The sequence below is a fragment of the Piliocolobus tephrosceles genome, chromosome 2 (genome assembly GCF_002776525.5).
Source record: "Piliocolobus tephrosceles isolate RC106 chromosome 2, ASM277652v3, whole genome shotgun sequence".
Taxonomy (NCBI): domain Eukaryota; kingdom Metazoa; phylum Chordata; class Mammalia; order Primates; family Cercopithecidae; genus Piliocolobus; species Piliocolobus tephrosceles.
This window is the reverse complement of record NC_045435.1, coordinates 71,725,185-71,752,183: the sequence shown is the minus strand read 5'-3', so window position 1 is coordinate 71,752,183 and position 26,999 is coordinate 71,725,185. Positions and strand designations below refer to the sequence as shown.

The window sequence follows — 26,999 nt, the reverse complement described above, 5'->3', positions numbered from 1 at the left end:
ACACACACACACACACACACACACACACACACACACACACACACACATAAGGGATAAGGATGAAGATTGCTTTGCTTAGCAATGGAATATCTGTGACTGGACTCAACGCGAGACCCAGTGTGGGTTGTAAAACCTTCTCAGTGCATTTGCTGTATCTTCCCTCAAGCCAAGAGTAAATATTTACACACGCCAGACTTGATGACAACATCAAATTCTTCCTAACTTGTTGAGTAACCACTGTGAGGTTCAAAGGCTCTGAGGTCTCGACTTTCACACTCAGTGAACTGTGACTTGCAATGTAGGCTTGCACACTTTTCATTTGCTTCTAGAGAGACTTCCTTATGCCAACAGGTGACTTTCCCATTCTATTCCATTAAAGAGCCATAACTGGTTCAGATTGCCTGTCCCAGATGACAAATCTTTAATTTTGTTTTCATTCTTTACAGGGAGATTAAGAAACCTAGAGTGAATAATAAAAGGTTATCAGGAGGCCCTCCCTGAATTCAGGTGCTTGATGTGCACTCATTAAGTTGAACTGAATTGAGGCCACCACTTGGAGGGAGATTATTTTTCCAAGAAAGAGAAGAATAGCAGAGAATCCTTCTCTCTTTCGAAGAGAGGAGAGGAGCAACTCAACATGGCCTTCAGGTCTCAGGAAATTAATTTATAAAGCCGGCTGCATGCAATGCTGTTTGATTTAATTAGGAAGCAGTAAGGACACAGCAGTCACATGCTCAAATTTATAACCAAGTGTACAAAGAAAAATATTTGCTCCATTCTGCAGCTGTTCAAGGAGAAATGAAGGATTCCCTCTGCAAAATAATTTGAAAACAGTTCCCTGAGAACTTTGTTAATTGTCTTATAAAGTTGCCACTCATTTGGATATTTGGGGTAGTGAAAAGCTGATGTCGTCATAGAGTAATTAATTCCAAGCAAGGCTTTACGGCCCTTGAAAGAAGAGGTCAATGTACATTTCCAAGGTAACCTCATTCTCCATTAAGCGTATGTATTCATTAAAGACAGCATGGACAATGGCTGTTCAACAATTCAGCAATCATTTGCTTTGTACCTATCATATGTAGGCTTCATATCAGTAGCTGAAGACGTAAAGACCCTGCCCTAACTTTAAAACACTAGTGGTAGTATAATAAATATGTAACTAGTCGTCTCGTCATCTCAGTTGATGACAACTCCATCCTTCCTATTGCTCAGGTTTTGACCTTGAAGTTTTGAGATTCCTTTGTACCTTTAACTCCTTTATTTCTCTCACACACTATGTTCAATCCATCAGCAAATCATATTGGTTCCAACTTCAAAAGATATCCAGAATCTAACCACATACTGCCCCTTTCACTGCTCCCATTGGGGCCAAGTCACCAGCATCTCTCTCCTGAATTACTGCAATGATTTCCTAATCAATGTCACCACTTCTGTCCTGTACACTTCCCCCACCATGTCTTCTCAATGTGCCAGCCAGAGTGCTCCTTTAAAAACATAAATGCAGTAAGATCTCATTCCTCAGCTCAAAACCTCCAGTGGCTCCTGATGTCTCTGAGTCCACACCAAAGTTCTTATAATGGTTATATGGTTGTCTATGACCTAGTCCTGTTTAACCTTACCTAGGAGTGTCCTCTGTGTTCACTCGGCAACAGCCACACTGCCTCCCTCTGTTCTTCCCTATTTCAAGGACTTTGCAATGGCTATTTCCTCTGCCTGGAATGCTCTTCCTCTAAATAGTTTGTTATCTTGCTCTGTGATTCAAACATTTCAACTCTACTGTCCACATCTCACACTTGGTATCCCAATTTCCCTCAGCCTGCTCTGATTTCTAGCAGCACTTATCACCTGTAACAGTACGGAGTTTTCTTATCTGTCAGGTTACTGTTTATTGCCTATTGTTTATTGTCCCACTAAAAAGTAATGTCCAAGAAGACACAAATTTTTTTTATCTGTTTTGTTCATTGTACCTAGAACAGTGCGTGCCTGGCACATATTAAATAAGTGAGTGAGTGAATAAATGGTGATAGCAAATGCCATAATGGAGTCATGTATAAATATCATACTTGATTAGCATGCTTAGCTAAAGGCTCACTGTCTATCTATGCAGCTTCGTGTAGACATTCCAAAATAGAAATATAGGCTTTAATTCAATTCAACAAACACTCACTTTCTGGCTCAATATGTCTAAATGCTTATATTAAGGGCCTCTATACTGGTTGAATTCAGATGAATAAATAGAGTTCCTGCCTGGGTATTACAAGAAAATGAAAGTACATTCATTTCTTTTAAAGATTGACTGCCCAGCAAGACTGCTCTAATTTATTCTAGATCTGAGTGTAAGCCACGCTGCTCTTCATGGCTGGGAAGAGTTTTGTGTAAGGTGACCAGTTAAATCCCTTTCGGTCATGACTCTACTCTCCATGTCCTCTTTCTTTCAAATGGCAGTTAGGCAAATTTCACAATCACTTACAGAAATTTACATAAAAATAAATTAAAGTGAGACTGGGCTGGGCATGGTGGCTCATGCCTGTAATCTCAACACTTTGGGAGGCCAAGGCAGGAAGATTGCTTGAGGCCAGGAGTTCAAGCACAGCCTGGGCAACATAGTGAGACATCATCTCTATAAATAAGAAATAAAAATAAATAAAAAACCACTAGCTGTGCATAGTGGTGAGTGCCTATAGTCCCAGCTACTCAGGCTGAGGTGGGAGGATCACTAGAGCCTGGGAGGTTGAAGCTGCAGTGAGCTGTGATCACACCACTGCACTCCAGCCTGGGTGACAGAGTGAGATCCTGTCTCAAAAATACAGGGAAGGGAACAACACATATTGGGGCTTGCAGGATGCAGGATGTGTGGGCAAAGGAGAGCATCAGGAAATATAGCTAATGCATGCTGGGCTTAAGACCTAGATGATGGGTTGACAGGTATAGCAAATCACCATGGCACACGTTTACCTATGTAACAAACCTACACATCTTGCACATGTACTCCAGAACTTTAAATTAAGAAATAAATAAATAATAAAATAAGATGGGACTGGGCTGAGCAAACTGTTGAAAATCAACACAGTGTCATTTTGGTATGTGTGGTTTAAACATAAGGAATAGATATTAATTAATCATGCACCTAGGTTCAGTGAGAAAAGGATAAAAAATCTGTATAGTACTGTTATTCTAGTAATGACTTAAGAAAAATACATGTCACCATAGAACCTTTTGCAATGAACAGGCATAATGAAATACTGAATAAGTCTACCAGTGGTCTGCTACTGGTTAGAGCTCATAACATAAAAATTAAGTCAAGTAATGCTTCTAATAAAACATTTGCAAGTCAGTTCCCACAGGACAGCTTTTGGAAAGACCCAATGAGAGCAAGGATTTTATGCTAAAATTAGAAGATAAGTACTTTCAAAAGTTGACTTGGGGCCTTTATATTTTTTAAGATCCAGAGTAAATCCCTTGATATCAAATAATGCAGCTACCTAACTTTTCAATCAATACTCTGAGGGCATACGTATGAGGGAGAAAAAATGATGAATTTTGAGATGCACTTATTTTATGCAAATCCGTGACATCTGAAAACTCTCCCTCTGCATGCCAGAGCAGGAAGGAAGTAGTATCTGGCCACTGCTCCATAGAACCAGAACTCACAAGTGGTGGGGCATCCCGTCTCACCTAAGTAGTTGTCATCGTCTGTTTCCCCTGAGAAACTGTGCTGCCGCACATCAATATTGGTAGCACCTGCTGGAATTCGGACCACAGTATTGTAACCTGAAAAGAATTTAGCAGAAATTCAGTACTCCACAGAACGGTTCACTTTCTCTAAGTATGGAATAAAAAGTGGACAACAAAGGAATAGAATGTAATTCTCATATAATTCTATTAGGTGCCTTCTAGTCGATGGATAATCCACCATAACAAGACTGATTTTTATGCTCAACATTAATACTTTTCAGTATTACATGTGGTTAACAATTTTCAAACTTTGACCATATTCCTTCTCACGGTTCTTAGGAGCAGATTCTTACCATAATGTACTGTATTAAATGTTCCTGCCACTGTTTTGCATGAAGAATTATCGCCACCACAAACCCCACATTTATCTCTCCGGGCTTTTGAGTTTAAAACATGATCGCATCCAGCTTGCTTTTAAAAAGAAAAGATTTGAAATAAATGTAAGTATTATAGAGATTATAAAATGGCAAATAATGTGTTTCTTTTGTGTGCACTCAAAATGACAAGAAAGTCAAGTCCCTTTAAACTTGCAAAGGTTGAAAACTGAAATTATATACTGCCTTGCTATTTAAAATGTGGTCCTTGGACCAGCAGCCATGGGCACCTTTGATGTGGTCAGGAATGCAGAATTTCAGGACCCATCCAGATCTACTGGATCAGAGTTGGCATTTTAATAGGATTCCTCAGGTGCTTCATCTACAGATAAAAGTTTGAAAAGCACTAGTGTGTAAGTAAGCACAGTAATGTTTTTAAAAAATTGCTTAGGAATGAAAAAAAAGGGCATAGGTGAGGACTGTATGTAATTAAAGAGCTCATGCCCCATCATGAGGGAGTTGCCGCTGTCCACTCCAGACTATTGCTGCCATGAGGGATGGGAGCCCTGTGTTGACATTTTTTCCCAATTTTCCAAAGAAGCTGGAAAAATTGATTTTATGTAAAATCCCATACGTTTAAATATTGGCTATGAATGCCAGCTGAAGTATGACCATGGGCCGCCAGTTTCAGGCCTGAGGCTCCATCGAGTGGCCTCCTGAATTTCTCCCCATATTAATACAATGCAGCCACGTACACTGAACTCTGAAACATACACTGACAATGACCAGAAGACCAGGAGAATACAGTCCACATTCTTGTCCATTTTGTTCATTTGTGTGAACTAATCTTTGAGGAAAAACTCAATGTGTTGCTGTGAAATGGACAGATAAGGAAATCTGCAGTATAAGCTATTAGTCAGTGAGTGATACCCTTAGGGATTCTTTCAATCAAATCCTTCCAACCAGGAACTCCAATGTGCTTTTGGACCACACACAAAACAAAAACAAAAACAAACAAACAAACAAAAAAAACCAGAGGCATCATCTCAGAGCCCAACCGGATTAGATATAATTTTTGACTAACGAGAACAGTGAAATGGTATCTACCCCTGAGAAATCACTGCTCTGATGCTTTGCTGTTTCCCAGAAGTTTCCCAATTTCCCTTTCAAGAATAATTAATTAACAGGCATGTCTTAGGTAGAAATGATCATGGTTAAAAATGCAGAGAGAAACTAGAGTGAGGCCAGCTATTCTTCCTGACATATTTCTCGACTTCAGCTATTCAATCTAAAAAATTTGCTGTCAGGAAGCATTTGCTTAAGCATTGAGGTTATAGCAAGGGAGTGTGTGTGCAAATTGTTATAATAAATTTTTAAGGAGAGGTTTTGTGCAAGACCCTCACAGAGACTGAAAATGTCAAGAAAAATCAAGGGCAATGGTTCCCAAACTTTGGCACAACGTGCGTTAGAAAAAATGATACTAGGCCAGGCGCGGTGGCTCACGCCTGTAATCCCATCACTTTGGGAGGCCGAGGCGGGCAGATCACAAGGTCGGGAGATCCAGACCATGGTGAAATCCCGTCTCCACTAAAAATACAAAAACTTAGCCGGGCGCGGTGGCGGGCGCCTGTAGTCCCAGCTACTCAGGAGGCTGAGGCAGGAGAATGGCGTAAACCCGGGAGGCGGAGCTTGCAGTGAGCCGAGATCGTGCCACTGCACTCCAGCCTGGGCAACAGAGCGAGACTCCATCTCAAAAAAAAAAAAAGAAAGAAAAAAGTGATACTGATGCTGTCCCTGATCCTGGGGCCACACTTTGAGAACCACTGCCCTGGCAATAGTGCACAGATATTAGCAGTTGCTATTCTATCTAGGAAGCCACAAACCACAGCTTGGAAGCGGGAAAACACAGTGAAGAAAACACCATCTGGGACTTACCCGGCAAAGACCCTGGACACAGATATCGTTTGTGTCCTGGCCACAAGGAGTTCCGTCTATCACTCTGTCTCGAAGCTGATAGTAGGCCGTGTTCCCTGCCACTCTGCAGAACAACTTGCACCGGTCCTTCATCAGAACTGGAGAGGAGAAATGATACAACTTGACTTTTGTGCTTGGCCTCGGTGCCAGCCGGCCAATGGCGGATACGTACACCAGACACACTTACTTCCACTATACTTAGGGACCCAGCGCACATTGGGAAGCAGACCGTTGATGTTAAAATGCTTCCCGTCAAAGTGAGCACACTGTTCATCTCGGAAGTCTCGCTTCTGCTTGAGACATGGCTCCGTGTTGCAGGACTTAAATTTCATTCTACGTCCCACACAGTATTTTCCACCATTTTTTGGCCTGAAAAAAAAAAAGTGAAGAGCACACACACTGTATTATCATGTATTCCTCCGAACATCATTCCTTCATTTGTGACTTCCTGTCTTCTAGAGAAGTAAATCTAGGGTGGCAAATGACAGAGGAATGGACAAGAGCTCTGAATCCTGGTTTTGCATTCCTGCTGTCAATACCATGATGCGTATAACCTTGGGTAAGTCACTTGACCTCCGCAAGCCTCCCTTATATTTGCAAAATTGAATGTAGCTACCTTGTAGGCTGTTGTGAAGATAAATGTTAGAGTGTATAGCTTAAAGTATGAGATACAAAGCCTGAATCTGAATCTATTAGGCCACTTTTTGTTCCTTTTCTTCCCGACATTCACGGTGCTTCAATGTTAAAAATGTAGAAGGTGAAAGGTACCCAAGAGTGGTTTGGAATGCTCCCTAACTTCCTTTTGTACCTCAACATATTCACAAGAGACCATAAAAAACTTGTTCCCTCACACCTCCATTCATTCTGTCCCTCTACAGTCTCTCTCCAGACAACCATTGTTTTTGTTTGTTTTGTTTCACAAATAAAATGGAATAATGGGAATGTGTTCATATTTTGACTAACTTAAGAGGAGAAGCAGGAAAGAGCATACTGGTTTCATTAGTTTTTGTGTGACGAGTGTATGGCGTATGCCTTGCAAAGCATCACAGGGCAAATTTAATCTCGGCATGCAACCCTGTGCATGTATATTCCAGATGTGATCCAGAGAGTAAATTATACAACACATCTACCAGCAGTCAGCAGCATGCCAAATTCATCATGGAAACGGGAGGATCACAGAATCATAGGAAGCTGGGGCTCACCTACCCAGGGCTCAAACAGCTCGGGTTTCCCAACTGCCCTAGAACACCCTGAAACTGAAAGGACGTTTTTCACCTTTTTTCCTTCAGAACGAATCTTTTAGAGTAATCGGACTATAAAAAATGGGGTTTTGGCTGGTTTGTTTCAAACAGGAGTTTTGGGGAATGAGAACTATATCCCTGCTCATGAAATATAGAATGAGAGGTAGAAGGAGCTCTGGAGTTGGATCTCAGTTCCAATCTGGCCCTACCCTCTATCTGTATCCTATCTGGATCTCGGTTCCAATCTGGCCCTGTGTGGCCCTAGACTAAGTTCTCAGTCTTCCTGAGCTTCAATTTTCCCCTTCTCTAAAATGAGTGTACATAGTAGATGCCAGAAAATGTTAGCTACTATGATAGTACATGTCAGCACTGCCCAATCTAATCTGATCTGATTCTGCAGTTGCCTTCAGCACCCACTCTGAGCACTGAGGCAGGACTCAGTGCTCCTGCAGCGTGCCTAGGTCCCAAAAAGGCCCTCCTAGGGAAGCTTGTCCTGATATTGTTATAAATGTACTCATTCGATCAAAGATTTGCAACATAAAGTAAGAGCACTGGCTTTGCGGTTACAAGTTGGAGGGATGACTTTGTATAAGCTGTCTCACCTCCCTGGGCTCTATCTTCACATGTAAAACAGAGATGATGCTGTGTACCTAAAAGGCTTGTTGTAACTCTGAGGAACTTAGCAAGAAGTCTGATCAACATTCACCATTATTTATCATACGGAAGACTGCATCTAGGGATGCAAAATGGCACATAACACAGTCGTGTCTACGTCTGTCTGTTTCTGCATTAAACACAGTTAAGCTCATACACTGTATATCTGCACTATTCATTCAACCTGGGAAAGCTCCTTCATATCTTGTCCAAGACTAGGGAAGATGAGGTGCTTTCATACCAAGTAACAGGACATTTAGAGAAGTACTTTGCCCAAAGTTCATACAGTTAACAAAGGAGGAGAGTCAGGACTGGAATCCAAGTCTCCCAGAATCTTCTCTGTGCACGTCTGCTACGTTATCCGTATGCTGTGGTTCAGAGTCTTTTTTTTTTCTTTTCTTTTTCGGTGCCATTTAGAGATGCAGAATGGGTTTCCTAGATCCAAGCCCTTTTCTCAGCACCAAGGCACCCCAGTCTCATGCATAAAATATCACAGATTACCCATGAATAATAGATCAGGACTGTATACCTGCTCAGGTGAAACATGTTTTAAATGTACTACAAGGAAGATCCCCTTCAATTTTTCCTCCAGTTGAAATTATCATTATGGAATCTTTTCAGATGTCCCAGCTGACTATGGTGGATCAATCATTTATTTATTGCCTGAAAGTAACTCATATTTCTTTCACTTTGAACATAAAGTTTTTTAAATTGATTTTTTTTGTTCTCTTATATAACAAGTCTTAGCTGATTCTTGAACTTGATCAAATGCAGTAGTTCTTCGGACTGCAAATAGTTATGACTTACAGGTGGCTTCCCTTCAGATGGTAACAGTTTCCACCTTTGCTTGCTTTGACCACTATAACATGGCAAGTAGTATTTTGGGATTTATTTTTATAAAAAACATTTTTTATAAACACACACAAAATACTATATGTGAGAGGCAATACTCCTGATGGTTAGAAACATGGACTCTGGAAACAGAGGGTTTGAATCCCAGCCATGCCTCTTAATAATGATGCAATCTTAGGCGAGTTGCTTAGTCTCGCCAAGCCTCTGTTTGCTTGTCTGTAAAAGGGAGATGGCACTAATATCTACTTCATAAAGCTGTGGTGAGGGTTAACTAGATTAATACATTCAAAGCACTTGAACAAAGTGTGGCTTATAGTAAGTGATTAATAAAAGTTTAGCTATTACAAGATTTGGCAAACTACCATCCTGTGGGCCAAATCCAGCCCGCCACTTATTTTTGCATGGCTTGTTAGCTAACAATAAGTTTTACATTTTAAAGTAATTGAAAAAAAAAATTTAAAAGTAGAAGACTTTGGGATACATGTGAACTATGGGAAATTCAAATTTCAGTGTCCATAAATAAAGTTTTATTGGAACATAGCCACACCCACATTGTCTATGTTTGTTTCTCCGTGTATCAGTAAGGTTGAGTAATTGTGATGGAGACCACGTAAAGTGCAAAGCCTAAAATATTTACTATTTGGCCCTGATGGAAAAGGTTTCCTGATCCCTGGACTATTCTTGTGTCACTGCGCTACGTTCCAAATTCTGTCACTACTGAGAGGGGAACCCAATCCACCTCTCCCTGACCAGAAGCTCAAGACCTGGCCTCTCTTTCAGGCTGTTTCCCTTGAGACAGGCCTCTTTCCATATCAAAACTTGGTCTGCAAGTTGATTTGTTTTTATGTAAAAGCAGGTTACAATTTTTTCCTTAATTATTAACATGACTTTAACAAATATAAAATGGACTTCTAAACTATATATGTTTCCTCTCTCCTAGGCAATGTGACTGTTGCCTGATTTACATGGACTATTGCTCTCTATTAATAGAGAAAGCTTTAGCCAGCTAAACTCATCTTTCAGCAAGGAAAAAAAATCATTTATAACTTAATTATTTAGCTCAATAGGAATATTTTTCTAGGTAGGCAAATGTTGAAAATAATAGGAAATATAGCTTTAAAAAATAGTAACCACATTTCCCAACTATTAAGATCCTTTTAAAATATTGAATGTCAAATAGGGATGGGAAGGGTTTAAGGAAATTGCTAGAGTAATTACTATTATGCACAGCTAAATTGGATCTTTCTTTCAAGCACATATTACACAGCCATGCCTGTTGATACATAGAAAGGAAATTCAAGATGATGCATGACCAAAACTATAACGAAATTTTTGCAGAGGTCATCACAGATACAGTCGATTCTCAAGGAAAGCTAAACTTTGGTCTGCAAAAGGGTTTAAACAGAAATCTCAACTTCTACGTTTATGTACAATGAATTAGGGTAGGCAGATTTAGGGTTGGCACAAGACATTTCTAAAGATACAACAGGCAGCCCCAGAAGGTAGTGTGATTCCTGTGCTTCGAGGTTTTTAAGAAGGTGCCTGATGGCCAATTATGGAGAATGCTGAAAGGCTATTCAAAGATTAGATGGGATGGGGCGGGAGCTGTACCAGCCCATCTTTAATGATCTTTCCAAATGGGGCAGTCTATGAAACTGGATTCTTTTATGTGTTCATTAGTTAATGGCTCCTCCACAGTAACCAATTCTCAACATTTTGAAACAAGTTCATCCAAACCGAGTGCCTCAAAAAAAGCCTTGCTGTAATTCCTTACAGCCAAATGAGAAATTCATTTTTTGGATGAAATAGACATATGTCTTGAATATGTTTTTAAAGTAAGATTTCATAAGCAGTTGCTATGGAGAGAGCCGAAGGGGGAAATACCTAGTTCATAATCTTTTTTTTTCTCAAAGTTTTGAGTTTATTATTTTCAAATTTTAACCTATCTCCTAATTTAAAAGCAAAATAGAAGCATTGGAAAAATAAAATGCTGTGCCTTTCCTGAGGAACTGATATGATTTTTGTTTTTGATAGACTGTAACAATTCTATGTACCATTTTGTTTCAGCCACAAGGAAGCTCTGAGCCAAATTGTGAGCACAAAACAAGTATAGGGCCGAAAAGCCTGAAAATACATCTTCTAGTTCCAAAGCTCAGTCTAGTTTTGGTACTGTAAGTTATGTTTTGGTGGTTCTGATTTTAAATTTTACTCTATTACACACTTCTTATAGGCTGGGAGACCATATAATTAATTGCCTAATCAAGAACGTTCTGAGAGTGAAAATGGGAGCTATTAATAACTCCTCCAGGGCAACAGATAGAACGAGAGACTGTTGTTGCAAACCAGAACCATGATCATCTTATCTGTAGGGCATGTATCAAAATTGAGATGAAAAAAAAACAAAGCACCTGAAGACAAAATGTAAGGGCCCCACCTGTAGCCCCATATATACCACTTGAGACCAAAATATCTTGTGACCAAAATTAGAAAGCATATGGTCTCTACAGCTTGCTCATGGAGTAGAGCATAATCTCATCTTTTTTGGCTTTTATGCTTTCGGGGTAAAAAAAAACTCCTAAGAATATACTATAAAGTCTCTGGATGCTAAATAAATACACTCTTGAATCAGATAAATACTGTGAAAAAAGACAAAACAATCCAGTGTCCTTAATAGAGACATACCTTGTACCTTGGGTTCTAAAAACAGAGTACTCCATTATATTGTAAGGGCTCGTCAAACTGACAAAAGGCATATTCCCGGTGAGGGGGAGAGCTGTTCCCCTCAAACTCCCTGAGAAGCGTGACAGCAACCACTTCTACATTCTACATAATGAACCATCTGCTCTGTGAATTTCTCTGAACAAGCTTTTAAACTGAGATTTGGATCTGATTTTCCCTTTTCTGTGTTCCTTTCTCTTTTCAATTGACTCCCCCAGAGCCATTGTAACCTCCGTATTCAGAGGCAGTCTCCTTCCTCAATTAACAGGGACATCCTAAAGTGCAAATAACTTGGAGGAGCTTTAATGAAATGATGTCAGTGCTGACACTCAACTAGGTGGATTGTTTTTTTTTTTTTTTTAAAAAAATTCCCATAGCAAACAGCAGCGACAAGGACCTCTAATTGAGGTCTTTAATGATTGGTTCTTAACTTCTGAATGTGAGGATCTTTGTTGCACTTTGAAGCTCAAGATCCTTTTCTGCTGAGATCTTTACACTGGGTGATTTTCTTTGTCTAGCCCATTCCAATTATGGAGTGATTTATCTCTCTCCACTTTTCACATTACTTCTAGAATTGCTCAAGACTTAAAAAAGTAATATTTAAAAAAAGGCCAAATACTTATTTTGAATGGAAAATTCTTGAGTCAAAAATGTTTTAAGTGCTTATAAAGTGGTCACTGTTTGCAATTTCATACCCTCATGATAGCATTTACTACAAACTAATAACTTTGCTCAATGTAGCCAACAAATAGTTTTTAATATGTAAAAATTCATCATATTAGTTGTTACAATACAAGGTTTTCTTTTAAAGCTTCAACAACACCAGCAATAAGGATGTATAGCTGAGTTTAAAAAGCAGTATGAACCTTCTTTTATATTATATATACTTATTTTATATTATATGGTACTTATTTCATATAATACATATTTACATCCACAATCTTTTCTAAAAGCCTGAAATGACACACATCCAATTTTTTTTCAGTGATTATTTCTCATGGGGAATAGGCAGGAAGTAGGAATAATGTGACAACTTCTAAAATATTCTATATGTTTGTGTCTGAATCTTTTTAAGCATGATCTATATTTATACTAATATTTTAAAAACTAATTCAAAATATAGGCTATATCAAAAATCTAAGGCTTATTCATTTTTATCTATAGCGACAGTGTTAGTTTTACAGAACAGAGTCTATATCTCATAGCCCTTTAGTTATCTTCCTTGTTGACCACTACATGGACATGAAATAAGGTTGGGTTATGAACAAAAATAAGTTAAAGTAAATTAATCATCATCTGAGATTTGTAGTACAGAGCATTTAGACCAGGGCTTGCAAACCAGTTGCCTACAGCTATGTTCTTTTTGATTCACACAATTCAGATTTTTCACAGAAAAGATTTGGAAGCTGTGCCAATATTAGACTCTTTTCTTACCTCTGAACAATCAGTCAGACCTGAGTAGTGCCCTGCATTTGATCTCTACAATACAACTATTGTATTACCCTAGCCTACTTAGTTCCTTTACTTCACCTGTTTGCTTCTCAGTACAATAGAGTTTGCTATCCATGATCTAAGCTATTAAAAATAAATGAGACTGCTAGAGGAAATCATTTTACAAAATCCCAAAGCAGCTAGGGTCTTCAAAGTGGTTGTGGGTTTTTACATTGAAAAACTATTCCTATAGATTTCTTGGTTCCCCAGCCTAAATAGGTTCCATGGCAAGTCTGAAAAAGTGCCATACAAACTATTACTTACTTTTACTTACCTATTATTTTCTATTCCTTTTCAACTATATATGTCTTAGATCTACATAAAATTGGATGTCATTTTTCAAAATGAAGATAGCAATTTATTATCCATAAACAGGCTTCCCCAACCCTCCAACCCACCCCACCCTACCCATGTCTGCTATGACAAATGCTGGGGGAAAAAGTCCATGGACTTTATTTAAACATGTCAGTCCTAACAAGGTTAGGCTGGTAGAAGTTGCCATGGTCACACAATGAGAATTATTCTGAAAGGCAAGAGACTCTCAATCTGTAAAATGTCAGGTTGTAGGATGGGGACTTCAGCTGTCTCACCTGTAACACAACTAGATTGATTAAAAAAGTAATTCCTTATCACAGAACACATTATTAGTGGGAAAAAAAAAGAAAAAAAAAATAAAAAGTAATTCTTGATTTGGGGTCCCAGGTCCCTTGAGGTCTAACTAGAGGGAGTATATTAGTCTACAAACTGGATGAAAATGCCCAGTTTTTTTGTTTCCATGTGAAAATCTATCTAGTCACTCCATTAGTGTGCTATCTTAAGCTCTGAGTGTAGCGGGGAGAGTGAGACCTGCCTGATTGTCAACACTGGGAAACAGACCAACCCCAAAACCATCATCTGTTTGGTAGATAAAACTGTGAATAACAAAGGATCTTGAGAGAAAAACAATAATACGGGGAGAAGTGCCTGGAAATAGACTTTGGGTCCAGTGGGTCTAAGCAGCCCTTGAAGTTTATGTTCTTTCTAGCTCTCTAATTTGGAACGTGCTCTTCATCCACCAAAATTATTCCCTTTAGGAATCTCTTGTTCCTGCCATGCCAATAATAACAGTTATACATTCTAGGACTTACTCTGGTCTGTTGCACTCTCGAATGGCTGTTTTGATGCCCCCTCCACATGTTCTGGAGCAGGTTCCAAAGGGACTCCAACTTCCCCAGGATCCATCTGTCACAGGGACATCCATTTCTTTGGGAACACAAAATCCATACTTGCAGTGCTGTATTTAATAAGGGGAATAGTGAGGGAGACTTGGCGCTATGAGTTGTTACAGGACTGGCTATCCTTTTAAACACACCATACTTTAATTCTTTTCCATGTGTGGGTTTGAAATGCTGCAGATTCATCACCTATATGAATACTAGAAACTATAGGGATTTTAATCTCACACTTAGTGATTTTAGGCTGGGTCTTCCTTTACAGCTTGCTTGAATACAACTGGCCAGTGACTGGCTCCAGGCTGACAGGGTAACTCCAATGGCAAGCTTCAAACGGCTCAATTAGTTTACTTGGAAAAACCAGGAGTGGAAATGGGAAGGGTGGTTATAGACAGGGTCAAAATGAGTTATAAGATTTGCATAGTGAATTTCCATCAACAAGGCCTAGAGAAGTTACAAGTCTGGTAAACTATAATGCTTTATTGCTCCCAATTTTAATTATATTGGAGAGGGGAAAAAAAAGCAAGTTACATGAGTCCTATAAACACACTCCAGGAAAGCTGTCAGGATGAGACGAAAGCAAAACGGACACACTACAGAGAGCCCTAAACTTTATTACTTGTTGGTTACTAATGGTTTCAGATTCTCCAGCCTGGAGCAGGAAGAAGGCCATGATGTTTAAAAAATAATAATAAAACAAAATAAAACTCCTCAGCAGGACAAGGGAGGAGAGAAGCCATTCCAACCCTCTCCCATTGTTGGGGTGTGAAGCCCTGACACAAAGCCGAGGTCACTGAGCAATGGACAAAGGAACAGTGGCGGCAGTGGCCACAGGAGGGTGACGCCCCGCGGCTCGCTCAGATCTCTGGAGCAGAGCTGGTGGCGGCTGTCATGATTTATCCCCAGGGAGGACACAGCCGCCAAGAGGGGAGAGGCAGAGAAGTTTGAAGACCAGGGGGTGGGGCAGTATGCAAGGAAAGTGGAAAAATAAGAGGTAGGTGAAGGTCTCAGTGGGAATAGCAGGCCCCACCCCCACACAATGCTTGGTAAACAATTATTTAAACAGTGCAATTAAGCTTTCTCCAGTCTGTCTGGCCTCCTCCCTTGTAATTATCCTCTTACAGTATCTGAGGACACGTCCCCTTCCCTGGGCTATTTGGCTGAGGCTTAAGACGTTCTGCATCTGAACCCCGGGTGACTCAGGACCCATGAAATGCACACCGAGGCAGTGGGGACTACGCCACTCTCTGGCAATCACTTCCTATTTGTCTTTACAGTGGCTGTGAACATTTCTTAGAAAATATACATATAAAAATAAATGAACAGACGGACAGCTTTGTCTAGAGTACCTCTGTCCTGTAGACACAGAACATGAACCACATATATAATTTAAGAATTTCTAAAGTCACATAAAAAACTTAATTTATTTTATTTAGCCCAATCTATTTAAAACATTGTTATTTCTACATGTAATCTATATAACATTACTCAAGATATTTTTTGTTTTATTTATTTATTTATTTTTTTGAGACAGGGTCTTCCTCTGTCACCCAGGGTGGAGTGCAGTAGTGCAATCATGGCTCACTGCAGCCTCAACCTCCCAGGCTCAAGTGATCCTCCCACCTCAGCCTCCCGAGTAGCTAGGACCACAGGCGTACACCACCATGCTCAGCTAAATTTTTTTATTTTTTATAGAGACAGTTGGGGGTAGGGGGGTCTTAACATGTTGCCCAGGCTAATCTCAAACTCCTAGGCTCAAGCAATCTGCCCTCCTTGGCTTCCCAAAGTGCTGGGATTACAGGACTGAGCCACCACACCAGGCCTACTAATGAGTTTTTTAATGCTCTTTCTTTTCATACTAAGTCTTCAAATCCTGGGGTGTATCTTACACCTAAGCACATCTCAGTTCATGTTGACATTTTAACATAGCTACACGTGGCTAGTGGCCACCCTACTGGACACAGCGGGTCTAGACAGACAAAACTTAACAGAATATAACAGGTCTCACTGGGACTGGTAACTCTTTTACAAAATAATTCTGTGGCCTTTGGTGAGTCCTTAAAGTCTGTTTCCACAACCAAAAAATGGGGACCTACTGGCCAAAATTATTTGGAGTATAACATGGGAAAAAGTATGTAATATACTTAGTATATAACTTAGCACATAGGGGACCCCACTTAAATAACAGTGGCAATGATAATGGCAAACGTGTACACTGCACTTAATATTTGTCAGGCACTGTTCTAAGCATTATATATACAAACTTAGTCCTCACAACACACTGTGAAGTAGGTACTATTATAACTTCCATTATTACAGCAAAGAAAATGAAGGGACAGAGGGGTTGATGCCAAACATAAGTAAGAGGCAGGAATGGTACTGAAACATAGACAAGACTTAACAGTGCATACTCTTAACTGGGACACATACTGCCTCTTAACTCTGAGCAAAGGGGACAATTTCAGACATCTAAATAAACGACTGAAGTTTTCACCAAAAGTAAGATTAATGAGATGGCTAGGTGAGGCTGAGCCTCCAGATTATTCACTCAATATCCATCCTCCCCTTTATCTTGGCTATAGAACCTATATTTTCCAAAGTTTCCCTATGGATAGCAGTAGTCAAAGGGAAGTTAGCAGAATTCACTGGGTAGGATTATTCAAGAGGCCCTCTGAACTCTTTGGCTTCATTCCACGGGGAAGTCAGACTCCATGGCTGGAGCTAAGACAGCCATTTTGTACCTTGAGGACAAAATTAAGTTTTCTGGAAATATATTTTTTCCCTCTTAGCACTTCAGACTTCAGTTTCTGGATCTCTTTATTTTATAGATTTTATTTCCACAAGAGAACAAATTCCAAATGACCACTCTTCTCATTAAGCATTACTATAAACCTCAGAACAAAACAAGGAGGTAGGTTTATCAGAACGCTACCATTTAGCACTGCACTCAAATGTCCTCACAGTTGCTTTTTAAAAGAAAACTTCTAATTCAAAACTGATATGGAAATTAAATATTTCTTAGTGATATGACCATTGACAGGTGTCCAAAAGAGAGGAAGAACTTCAGAGGAATATGAAAAGTGTCTGATATGACAGATGCTGGGAATGGGGGCTGTTTGGGAAACATGCACCAAGATAATCTATTTTACCTGGAAAATTCTACAAATAATCATCACATAGCAAAATTACTATGACATCATAACAAAACATTAAGTGGCTGGTGAAATAAGAGCTGAAATAAAGTCAGCCTTTATTTAAAGTGTCCAAAACCATTTAAATAGTATTTTATACAAATGTATCTTTTTAAGAGGTTGGAATGGGGACTTAGAGGTTGATTTTGTCCAAAGGAAACTTGAAACAAAGGGATTTCAAACCTCAGACTCACAAATAAGGTTAAAATGAAAATGCTAACGGACTTAAGAGAGTGGAGAAAATAAAGAGACATTAGTGAGTCATTCATCAAAATAACATTGTGTCAGCAGCCCAAGACAGATTACTGCTGCAGGAGCAGAACAGCAAGAAGAGAAAGAAAGAAAAAACATTAACCGAGCGGCCAAGGGAGGCAGAATGTGCTAGCATATAGAGAAAACGCACATACTGGCAATTCTATGAAAAAGAAACAAAGCAAAAAACTCAAAGAATTTCTATGCCAATATATTCACCTTCTTTGGCATTTCTAGAATGTGTAAATATTCTTCAGGGTATTTATATATATCCACATCTTTAATAAAAAGCTGCTAGACATGGCCACTTTTCTAAAACAACTAAAACTGGACCTGTCATTTTCTCTGCACAGTTCTTCTCCAAAATCATCCTTGGGAATGCCTTGAAGGCTCCTACTCTTGCTACAAGCACACCCACTTGCTTGTGTTCAGCAGGAGCAGGGTCTGCTGAAAGCTCTCCCAAAGCTCCCCACCCCTCAGAAGATAGAAGATTACCCTACTATCCCTCCTCTTCTGCAAAAATAGAAGATTGGGAAAAAACACAACTGACATCCTCCAAGTTATTCTGCATTCTAGAACTGGTTGGGTAACCAGACTGCTATATGGAGCTTGATAGCACGTTCATGACAATTTTACTAAATACAAGTCATTTCATCACATGATTGAAAATTTTTCTTTGTTGTGTTTCTTTTGCAGCAATAACATGTGTCAGAAATAGACACAGTGGGTGGGTCCATCAGGTTAAGAACCACAACTAAATACCAGTTATTTTGCTGAGATCAAACAGATTCAATTTAAGTAATATAACGGGCTGGTTCTAACCCAAGCCAACTAACCAAGTTGTCAAATAGGTGTTATGTTTATTGTTATCTCCTACCAACTGGTAGCAGTTGTTTGGATCTTTGTGTTTAGAAGGACTCTGAGGCTACATCTTGATTTTGTAAGAATGAGTGCCATATTCAATTTTTAATGGCTGCCATGGACTCTCAGACAAAACTACGATTTTGTGGCCACCAATCCACTAAGTTTTATGTCTTGCAAAGATTCAACATGTATTGCAAAGATTCACTCTTTGGTCAAAGAGATATATTTCCCTTTACACCAATGAAAGCTCTAGAAGCTATTACGCTTATATCCGTATACACTTTTTGTTAGGCTGTTATTGAGGAAAGCTGTATTCTCAATTGATGAGGTCCCAGCCACAGAGAAATCAGAACATGAGCTGACTCTGTTGCAAATTTAAGTCAAAGACAAAAGCATCTTCATTATAAATTTTTATTTTTGCATTGGCCTTTATATTTTTAAACTTTCATATCCTCAGGATCATTTAACACTGAAAAATCCACTAGTCTTCCTCTTTGACCATCACAAACTGGAGGAGCTCAGTGAGCTTGAGTTAGGGCCACTCCAGTAGGACCTGCTGCCCCTTCAGGTGAGGAGGGGCTGTGCCAAATGATCTGAGTGACCTTGGACAAATCACTCATTGTGAGACAAGAAACTGAGAAGTTTCTTCTCTATAAGATCAGGGAACAGGGAATGAAGTTCCATCATCTTAGGAGCTCTTCCACAGAAACATTCTGGGTGCTACTGATTCTATAAGGTAAAGCGGAGGAAAGCGAAATGAGATGAGAATTATTAAAAGTAAGTAAAGTAGACAATGCAAAGAGGAGAGAAAAAAGGGAAACACATATAGAAGGATAACAAACCACTCAGAAATATCATTCAGGGATTGTATCCTTGGTAAGTTACAGATAGAATGCCATTTTCCATGTGTATTTTTTTTAAAATTGGGATTTATATCTAAAACTTTTTGTAACCAAATTTTTGGGCTGATGGTGGTATCACTGACATGCCACCATTTTTTTTTTTAAATGCACACTAGGTACAGAAGGTTAAATTAATCATACTCCTAGGCGCATGAGACACTGTTACCACTGGGCCACAAAAGTAGCAGATTCTGTTTAGCTATTAACAAATCAGTAGCAACAATTATAACCAGCGCATGAGAACCTGGATTTGGATATATCCTGGATGACATTATAGCTCCTTAAATGGAGTAACACTGGTTGGCAAAAGCCTGATATCATAGTAGTACCTGCAATAGATGTACTATATTTCTATATTTCCTTGATTCTAAACTGTTCCATCAACTTACCAATAGCTTTCCAGTGTCACCCCAAAAGAGAAGAAAAAGAAATAAAATCTCACATTAAATGTTTCCATAGGCACACTGGAATTTTAGAAATGTTTAAATGAGAGAAAGTCTTAAGTTGAGAGAATGTCTTAATATTGAAGCAATAATGATAGGTATATTCTCTGGTATTAGCATTATATAATCTAAGTTCCACAATTTTTAATAGTAAGCTAAATATCTGTCCTCTAAAAAATATTATGCATGCTAAAACAGACTGCATTGTTTTATATTCTAAACATTGGTGTCTGATCATACAGCCAAAATTTTGCACATTTCTGCCCTAAGACAGAAGGACAGAACAGGGCATTACTTGCCTTTCCAGGCTCGCACTCCGTCCCATCGGCCCAGGGTGTGTGCTGAGTCCGGCAGCCTTTGTGTACTCCATTGACATTATTGCACCAGAGCCGTCTACACTGCATCTGCTCAATTCAATGAAATGGCAATTGAGTGACAAATGATTTATTTGACAGTATCAAACAAGGCAAAGCTTGCTTTCAACTAATGTTTCGCTAATGATATAGGGTAAGTTGGAAAGGAAATTCTTTTCTTGGCATGATAAATGCTAAAATATTAAAAGAGATATAGACAGCAGCCCATAAAACACATTTCTATGTCTGGTAATGGATACCCATGTACCCACCACCAAGCTAAGGAAAGAAAACTTCACAGGCACAGCTGAAGGCCTTATGTACTCATCCCAGGTCCCTTTCCCTTCCCTTTCTTACCAGAAGTGACCACAGTCCTGAGTAGTGTTCATCACTTCATCATTCCCAACACTTTTACTACAAATGGTAATAAATCTCCGGTAATAGACAGCATGTAAGCTTTACAACTGCACCATACTGACATATCCTACAACTTGCTTTCTTCCTCCTCTAAATGCTCTGTTTTTTAGATTTATTCCATTTGCTATATTTAACTCTATTTCAGGGCACATTTAAAAAATTTTTTTTATTTTTCCTAATTATTAAAATAAACCACACTTACAGTAGAAAAGTTGCACAAGTATTAAAAGTTTATTTTTTTAAATAGAAAAGGTTTCAAACTACCCCATCTTTTCTGTAGCTTTTTCTCCCCTTTTAGAGTTGAGATCATACTTTATAAAATTGTTTATCATGTTATCTTAACTTAAAATTATATCAGGAGCATGTTCCCAGACGCAGATCATTTTCAATTGCTACAAAAGGGAGACACTATAATTTGCTTAACCTTTCTTTTGCTTGGCAGTTCAATGACTCCTAATTTTTCCTATCATGAATAACACAAAAACAAATATTGCCATGAATCAAGTTTATTTAAAATTTTGTTATCATTTCCATGGAATACTATTGTACTTCTCAATTCACCAGGCAATCTCTGAAGATACTGCAGTTATCAGGTTGCAGAGGAGCAGAACTGTGCTTCTATGGGGTGGCCCATTCTGTCTCTTTGGGGTGGTGTGTGTGTGTTTCTTCAGAGATTGCCTGGTGAATTGAGAAGTACAATAGTATTCCATGGAAATAATAACAAATATTGCCATGGAAATAATAACAAAATTTTGAATAAACTTGATTCATGGCAACCTGATAACTGCTAGATGATGTCACTGGCCCAAACCTCCACAACACATGCATCAGGCTATATCACACAGCCATCCCAGCTGAGGCCCCAGCAGAAATGATTTCAAGCCCCAGTTGGTCACAGGATGTTACCTTGACAAGCTAAAACACAGAAACATGTTTGTCTCATGAGTTACCTCTTCTGAATCTTAAAGAGTCCCTATAATTTAGGTCACCTGGACAGGTCCAAGGGCATTAAAGGTGACAAGGAGAGAAAAAAGCTGAGCTCTGTAATTCCCAACTCTGTAACCTTGCTGCCTCTGAGCCTCACTTTCACTTGTAACATGAAAGTGATGATGGCATCTCCCTTTTGGGCTATCATGAGGATGAAATGAGAAAGTGCAGGTAAAGCATTATTTAACACTGAGCAATAGTACTGTTGCGTCATCTTCATAATTATTATGATCACTAATATACAATTTTACTCTCAGCTTTTCCTTGGGTAGTTTATATTCGAGTTAGAATCCAATGGAAAACTATGAATAAAAAGAAGAGCAGAATCAGTAGATGAGGGCAGAAGTGGCCCTCCTACACTTACCATATATGGGCACACCTGAGAACCTGGTCCAAAAATCAATTCACATTGTTTATTCACGTTGTAAAGGATGCCTGGCAGTTGGACAGGCAAAGGGTAGGGTCTGGATTCAGGTTCGTTAAGCAAACACTCGCCATAACCAGTGCTATGGAAATACACAGAAACACACAGATGGTGAGAACGGTGGCTCTCAAGAGCTCCAGATAATGGTAAAGGCCACTCCACCATTGTAATGGTAGAGAGGACAGTTACTTTTTAACATGTGCTTTATTCTTTACATCCAAGATTAAATCCAGATGCTGAAGTTACATTTTTGCTCTTTACTTTGTAGAACCACATGCAATGAATACAACATAGCCAGCAGGAAATATACAACTGCTACAATGTTTGATCACACTTCACAGCAATTATCTGTTTGTGTTTGACTATCTTTCCCAATAGACTGTAAGCTTCTAACGGGCAAAGATAGTGTCTTTTTCATCCAAGCACAGGGCCCTGTCCATGACAACAGGTGCTTAGTAAATGTTTGCTGAAGGGATGCATGAGCAAATCAATGACTCATAGAAAGAAAACACTGTACACCATCTGGTTAAAAAGAAAAACAGCAACCCTCCAGTTCTTTCCGTTTTCAGCAAACACCTCTCCTGGAAAATTCACACCCGTTGAGTTCTGATTAATAAAGCCTCCTCTTCCCTGTGGTTGCAGAAATATACACTCGGTGACTCTGGGACAATCACTTAACCTTTCATACTTCTGAGAGAGAAAAGCAATAAATCTGTGACACAGAGGCATTGTATAATGTAATTGGATCTTTGAGCAGCCTAGCAGGAAGCTTAAAAAAACAAAACAAGAAAAGAAAGAAAATGGGAAAAAAGAGAAAAGGGGGAGGGAAGGGGGGAGAGGAAGAGTGAGGCAGAGAGAGAAGGTCCTCAATTCAACAATGTGGGAGCTACTGTAATTTCCACTCATCCACAGACTCTGCTTTGGGATCATCTCACTACCCCACCCCTTTTCAGGCCAAAATTACTACATTAGAAGCGCATAAATACTTGTGGCCTTCATCAAGAAATCAGATTCATAGTCCCTCTCCCAATGTCTGAACAAATCTCAAAACTTTACCCAAAATGAAGCAACATTTGCACATCCTCTTTAAGATTCCAACCTTTTCTTTAGCTCAGTCTGTAATCTTCTAAACTCTGGCAAGGATATGAACTACACAGATGTCAGAGAGTATTTGTTTGCTTGTTTGTTTGTTTGCCTTCTCCAAGGAATGTCAACAAAAATAACTGAAAAGGAACGTTTGACTTTGTATTGTCTTTCCCACAATTAGTTCACTACATGTAGACCAGGCACTACAAGTTTGTGCTAAAAGAATGTTCAAGTCTTACTCTAAAAACTCAGTGATATATTTTCGACTACACTTTGACCACATCCAGGGGTTGGTGTAGAAGTTCAGTGTTGGAGCCATGACATGCTGGGGACTCTTAACTCCTTCTTCTTTACATTTGTTGTTGTCATCATGAGGCATGTTAAACCTAAAGCCAATGAGACAATGATGAGAATGTCAATAAATACCAAGGGATCATGCTGTTCTAATTGCTTCAGGAATGCATCTATCTAAGAGAAAAAAATTTAACTGCATTTTGGATAAGAACCTGAACTCTGGTAAGCAGAACAAAATGTAAGACAATTCGAGATAGACTGTAGATTAAAATATAAATTCTCACCCAACTTAATACGAAGTGTAAATGTATAAAATGCATTTTAAAAGATGTGGGTTGGCCCACGTATTTGGTTTAAGTGTACTTTTTGGAATTGCAGAGGCTCTGAATATGCTGTAGTTGGTGCTAGAATACAGTAGTTGGAATTCCTAATAAGCTGTTAAAGGGCAATTTATAGAGTCAAGAATTTGGCAACTTATGATAACGTGAATATAAAGAGTCAGGGAAGTGTCAAAAACTGAAGCCAAGAGCTTTCTAATAAGAGGCTCACTATGGGTCTTGGCATCTTCCCCTTTTTGGATCAGGGTGACAAATTATATACCTGTGTAGGTATATCATTCTAAAGGCATGCAAAGTTTGTGCACAATAAAACCCATGAAAGGTAGTGGTATGCATGGAAACCAGAGGCATGCCAATTCTACTGGCATAACCCAGAGATGGCAAATAGTTTCGTGCTTCATGCCAACACCAATTGATTGGTACTGGCTTCCTGAAAAGCCAGGCACAAAAGGATTCTTAAATTAATCCAGGTTCCGCCTGTGAGAAGGCTGTGAAGGACTGCCAACATCCTTATGGGCCTGGAAGGGAATGCAGCAGCATGAACACATACTTGCCATTCTTGGCTTAGCCAGAAGCAGTGGAAAAAAGCAGGAAGTATTTCCTAAATCCAGAAACACCAATTCTGTGACCCACATGCCATTCAGCTCAGGCAATTATCCACTGGGTGACAACCTCAGAAGGGTCACCTTCCCTCTCTCTGGATGACTATCCCCAATCACAAAATTGACCTATGTAATTAATTTAGCATTGAGGGAGAAATTCCCTTCACTAGTTCATCTTGATTACAGAAATAACTGAGTCAGATAGAAGCATGTAGACTTGTATCATATAAAAGTTGGAATAAAAGCCTATGGAGTCTATTCCATTAATTTATCACATTTTCCCTTTTTCTTTAAAGTTTATGCCTCTTAATACCACTAGAGACAGAAAAACTCGATCTTAGTTGAATTTAGAAATAGTTATTAAAATGTGAGACTCTTATGCTTAAGAATCTACTTTCTTAAAAGAATAAATGCCTTGGTTTCCAGTTCCCTGATGCATAATCAATGTAATACCTGCATCAACAAACTTAAAACAAGCAAGGCATTCAAATCTTAGCGGTTTCTCTATAGTGGTGTTTATTTCCCATCCCCAGATGATGTTTATTCCCCACTCTCACAATTACTTGATACAGTCAAGTTTATTTCAGCATGTAAATAAGTTGAAAATTTATTTTTATTCAAATGTTACTCACATTTGCTCACTGAAGGAGTTAAATAGTAATAAATACTTATTGGACACATATAAACAACAATAACCATGACTTTTCAGTATTCACAACATACCAGAAAATGTGCTAAGTGCTTGCGATGCTTTATTTCATTTAATCACTTATTTTACCCAATGAATAGTACAGACTGAGCATTCCTAACATCAAAACTCCAAATCCAAAATCCTCCAAAATCCAAAACTTTTTGAGTGCCAACATGACACCAGTGGAAAATTCCCCACATAAATTTGTAACACAAACTTTGTTTAATGCATAAAATTATTTTAAATATCACATACAATTACCTCTAGGCTATGTGCATAAGGTATATACGAAACATAAATTTTTTGCTTAAACTTGAGTCCCATCCCCAAGATTATGTATATGAAAATATTGCCAAAATCTGAACAATCCAAAATCCAAAACATTTCTGGTCCCAAGCATTTTGGATAAGGAATTCTACATCTGTACTGTTGTTATCTGCATTTTGCAGATGAGAAAACTGAGCCATAGAGAGCTTTAATTACTTGATCAAATCCCACAGCCACTAAGCTGGGGAAGCTGGAATGAGAATTCTCTTCAAGGCTTGCCTGAGTTTCACAAAGGTGCCTCAGAAAACACAAGGATAGAGAGGATGTTGACTAAGCAGGTTGGGCCTGCCACAAATGCTTAATGGAAAGCCATACCTCTTTTATGTTCTAAATAGGGGGCACTTGACTATATTTCCTCTGGAGAAAAGAAAAGGGGTGTGCTCTTAAAATACATTTGAAGGGTACTAGTTTAAAAATATACCTGTTCTCGATTGAGCTAAATTGGAGACACCTGTGTATATATGCATCTTGCTCTGTGCCTCATACACTACACTGCACATAGAGGACCTTAAATGCATGAATGAAAAGCTTGTTTTATAAATGATGTTAGCTCTAAGTAAAGTTATCATCTGCCACACAAATTGATCTGCAGCTATATTATATTAATAATATCCTTTCAGAAAATTATTTCAAAATAGATAGTATAAGTAATTTAATCATCCTAAAAAGAAAATAATGCAGATCAAAACTCCGAATAATTTCTAGTAAATTTGCAGTGTTTTGCCCCATGTTCTAACCATGCTCTATCTCTAAAAAACAAAAGGGAAAAGCCATTTCATAATAGCCACTTAGTGACCATAATTAGGAAATGATTCCTTCTTTCTATCTTTGTTCATTCTCTTTCTTGAAAAAAGGGATATTACTGTTCCCAGATGCTAAATATCAGAATTAGAACTGTGTATAACTAGAATCAGGAATGGTCTGGATTTGTAAAAATCTTGGGGGCCACAGTAATGGTGGGGGACTCTCCTGGACAAAGGTGTTAAATCAGGAAAGTTCTCTAGGCTAATATATCCTCTGCTTCAGTAGAAGGAATGGAAAGACCCCATTTCTCCAGTACCCAGTAGGAAAGGAGAATATTAGACCTTATGTATTGAACTTGAGCAGTTAAACTGAAGATACACACAAGCTATGGCTGAAGAGAGTGCACTGCATTTACTCAACTTTCGGAAGTCAAAGTCATTTCACCCAATTAGGTTCAAAGCTCTTCAACCCTGCAAACTCTACTATGACTCGGGAAGTGTCTTACACCCTTGAAAGTCAAGTAAATGCTCACTGATGCGAAGGAAAAAAAGGTTTAGGTCACTCTGAATTAAATGAAATTACTGAAAGGAAACTCACACATGACCCAGCTCATGGGCAATCGTAAAAGCTGTACTCAATCCACTATCTTCACTAATAGAACAGCTTCTGTAGGGATCACAAATGGTTCCCAGTTCAGCCAGACCTATTAGAAGGAAAAAAACAACAACAAGGTTTACTCTAAAAAGCAACTGTGGCTTGAAATAAAAACATGCAGTAAACTGTTTTAGCCATAGAAGATACGCACAGGGAACTCACCTAAGGTATCACATTTGTCGTGAGCTCTGCAGATATCCTGTCTGAAAGCAAAGCAGACTTAGGCCTTGATGACATCAA

General features: G+C 38.9%; 1 protein-coding gene across 2 annotated transcripts in view; it reads right to left on the bottom strand.

Annotated features, from left to right (window-relative positions):
- ADAMTS9 (ADAM metallopeptidase with thrombospondin type 1 motif 9) overlaps window positions 1-26,999 on the bottom strand; it is a 192,312-nt gene that overhangs the window by 131,065 nt on the left and 34,248 nt on the right. For both annotated transcript variants that reach the window (XM_023200389.2, XM_023200398.2), the window contains 10 exons: window positions 26,922-26,962; window positions 26,703-26,808; window positions 23,349-23,495; window positions 21,964-22,105; window positions 20,142-20,246; window positions 14,107-14,252; window positions 6,211-6,392; window positions 5,985-6,121; window positions 4,029-4,146; window positions 3,676-3,771 (listed from right to left, as the gene is read on the bottom strand). In XM_023200389.2, coding sequence (XP_023056157.1) covers window positions 3,676-3,771; window positions 4,029-4,146; window positions 5,985-6,121; window positions 6,211-6,392; window positions 14,107-14,252; window positions 20,142-20,246; window positions 21,964-22,105; window positions 23,349-23,495; window positions 26,703-26,808; window positions 26,922-26,962 — 1,220 coding nt within the window. The remainder of the gene's footprint in view (window positions 1-3,675; window positions 3,772-4,028; window positions 4,147-5,984; window positions 6,122-6,210; window positions 6,393-14,106; window positions 14,253-20,141; window positions 20,247-21,963; window positions 22,106-23,348; window positions 23,496-26,702; window positions 26,809-26,921; window positions 26,963-26,999) is intronic.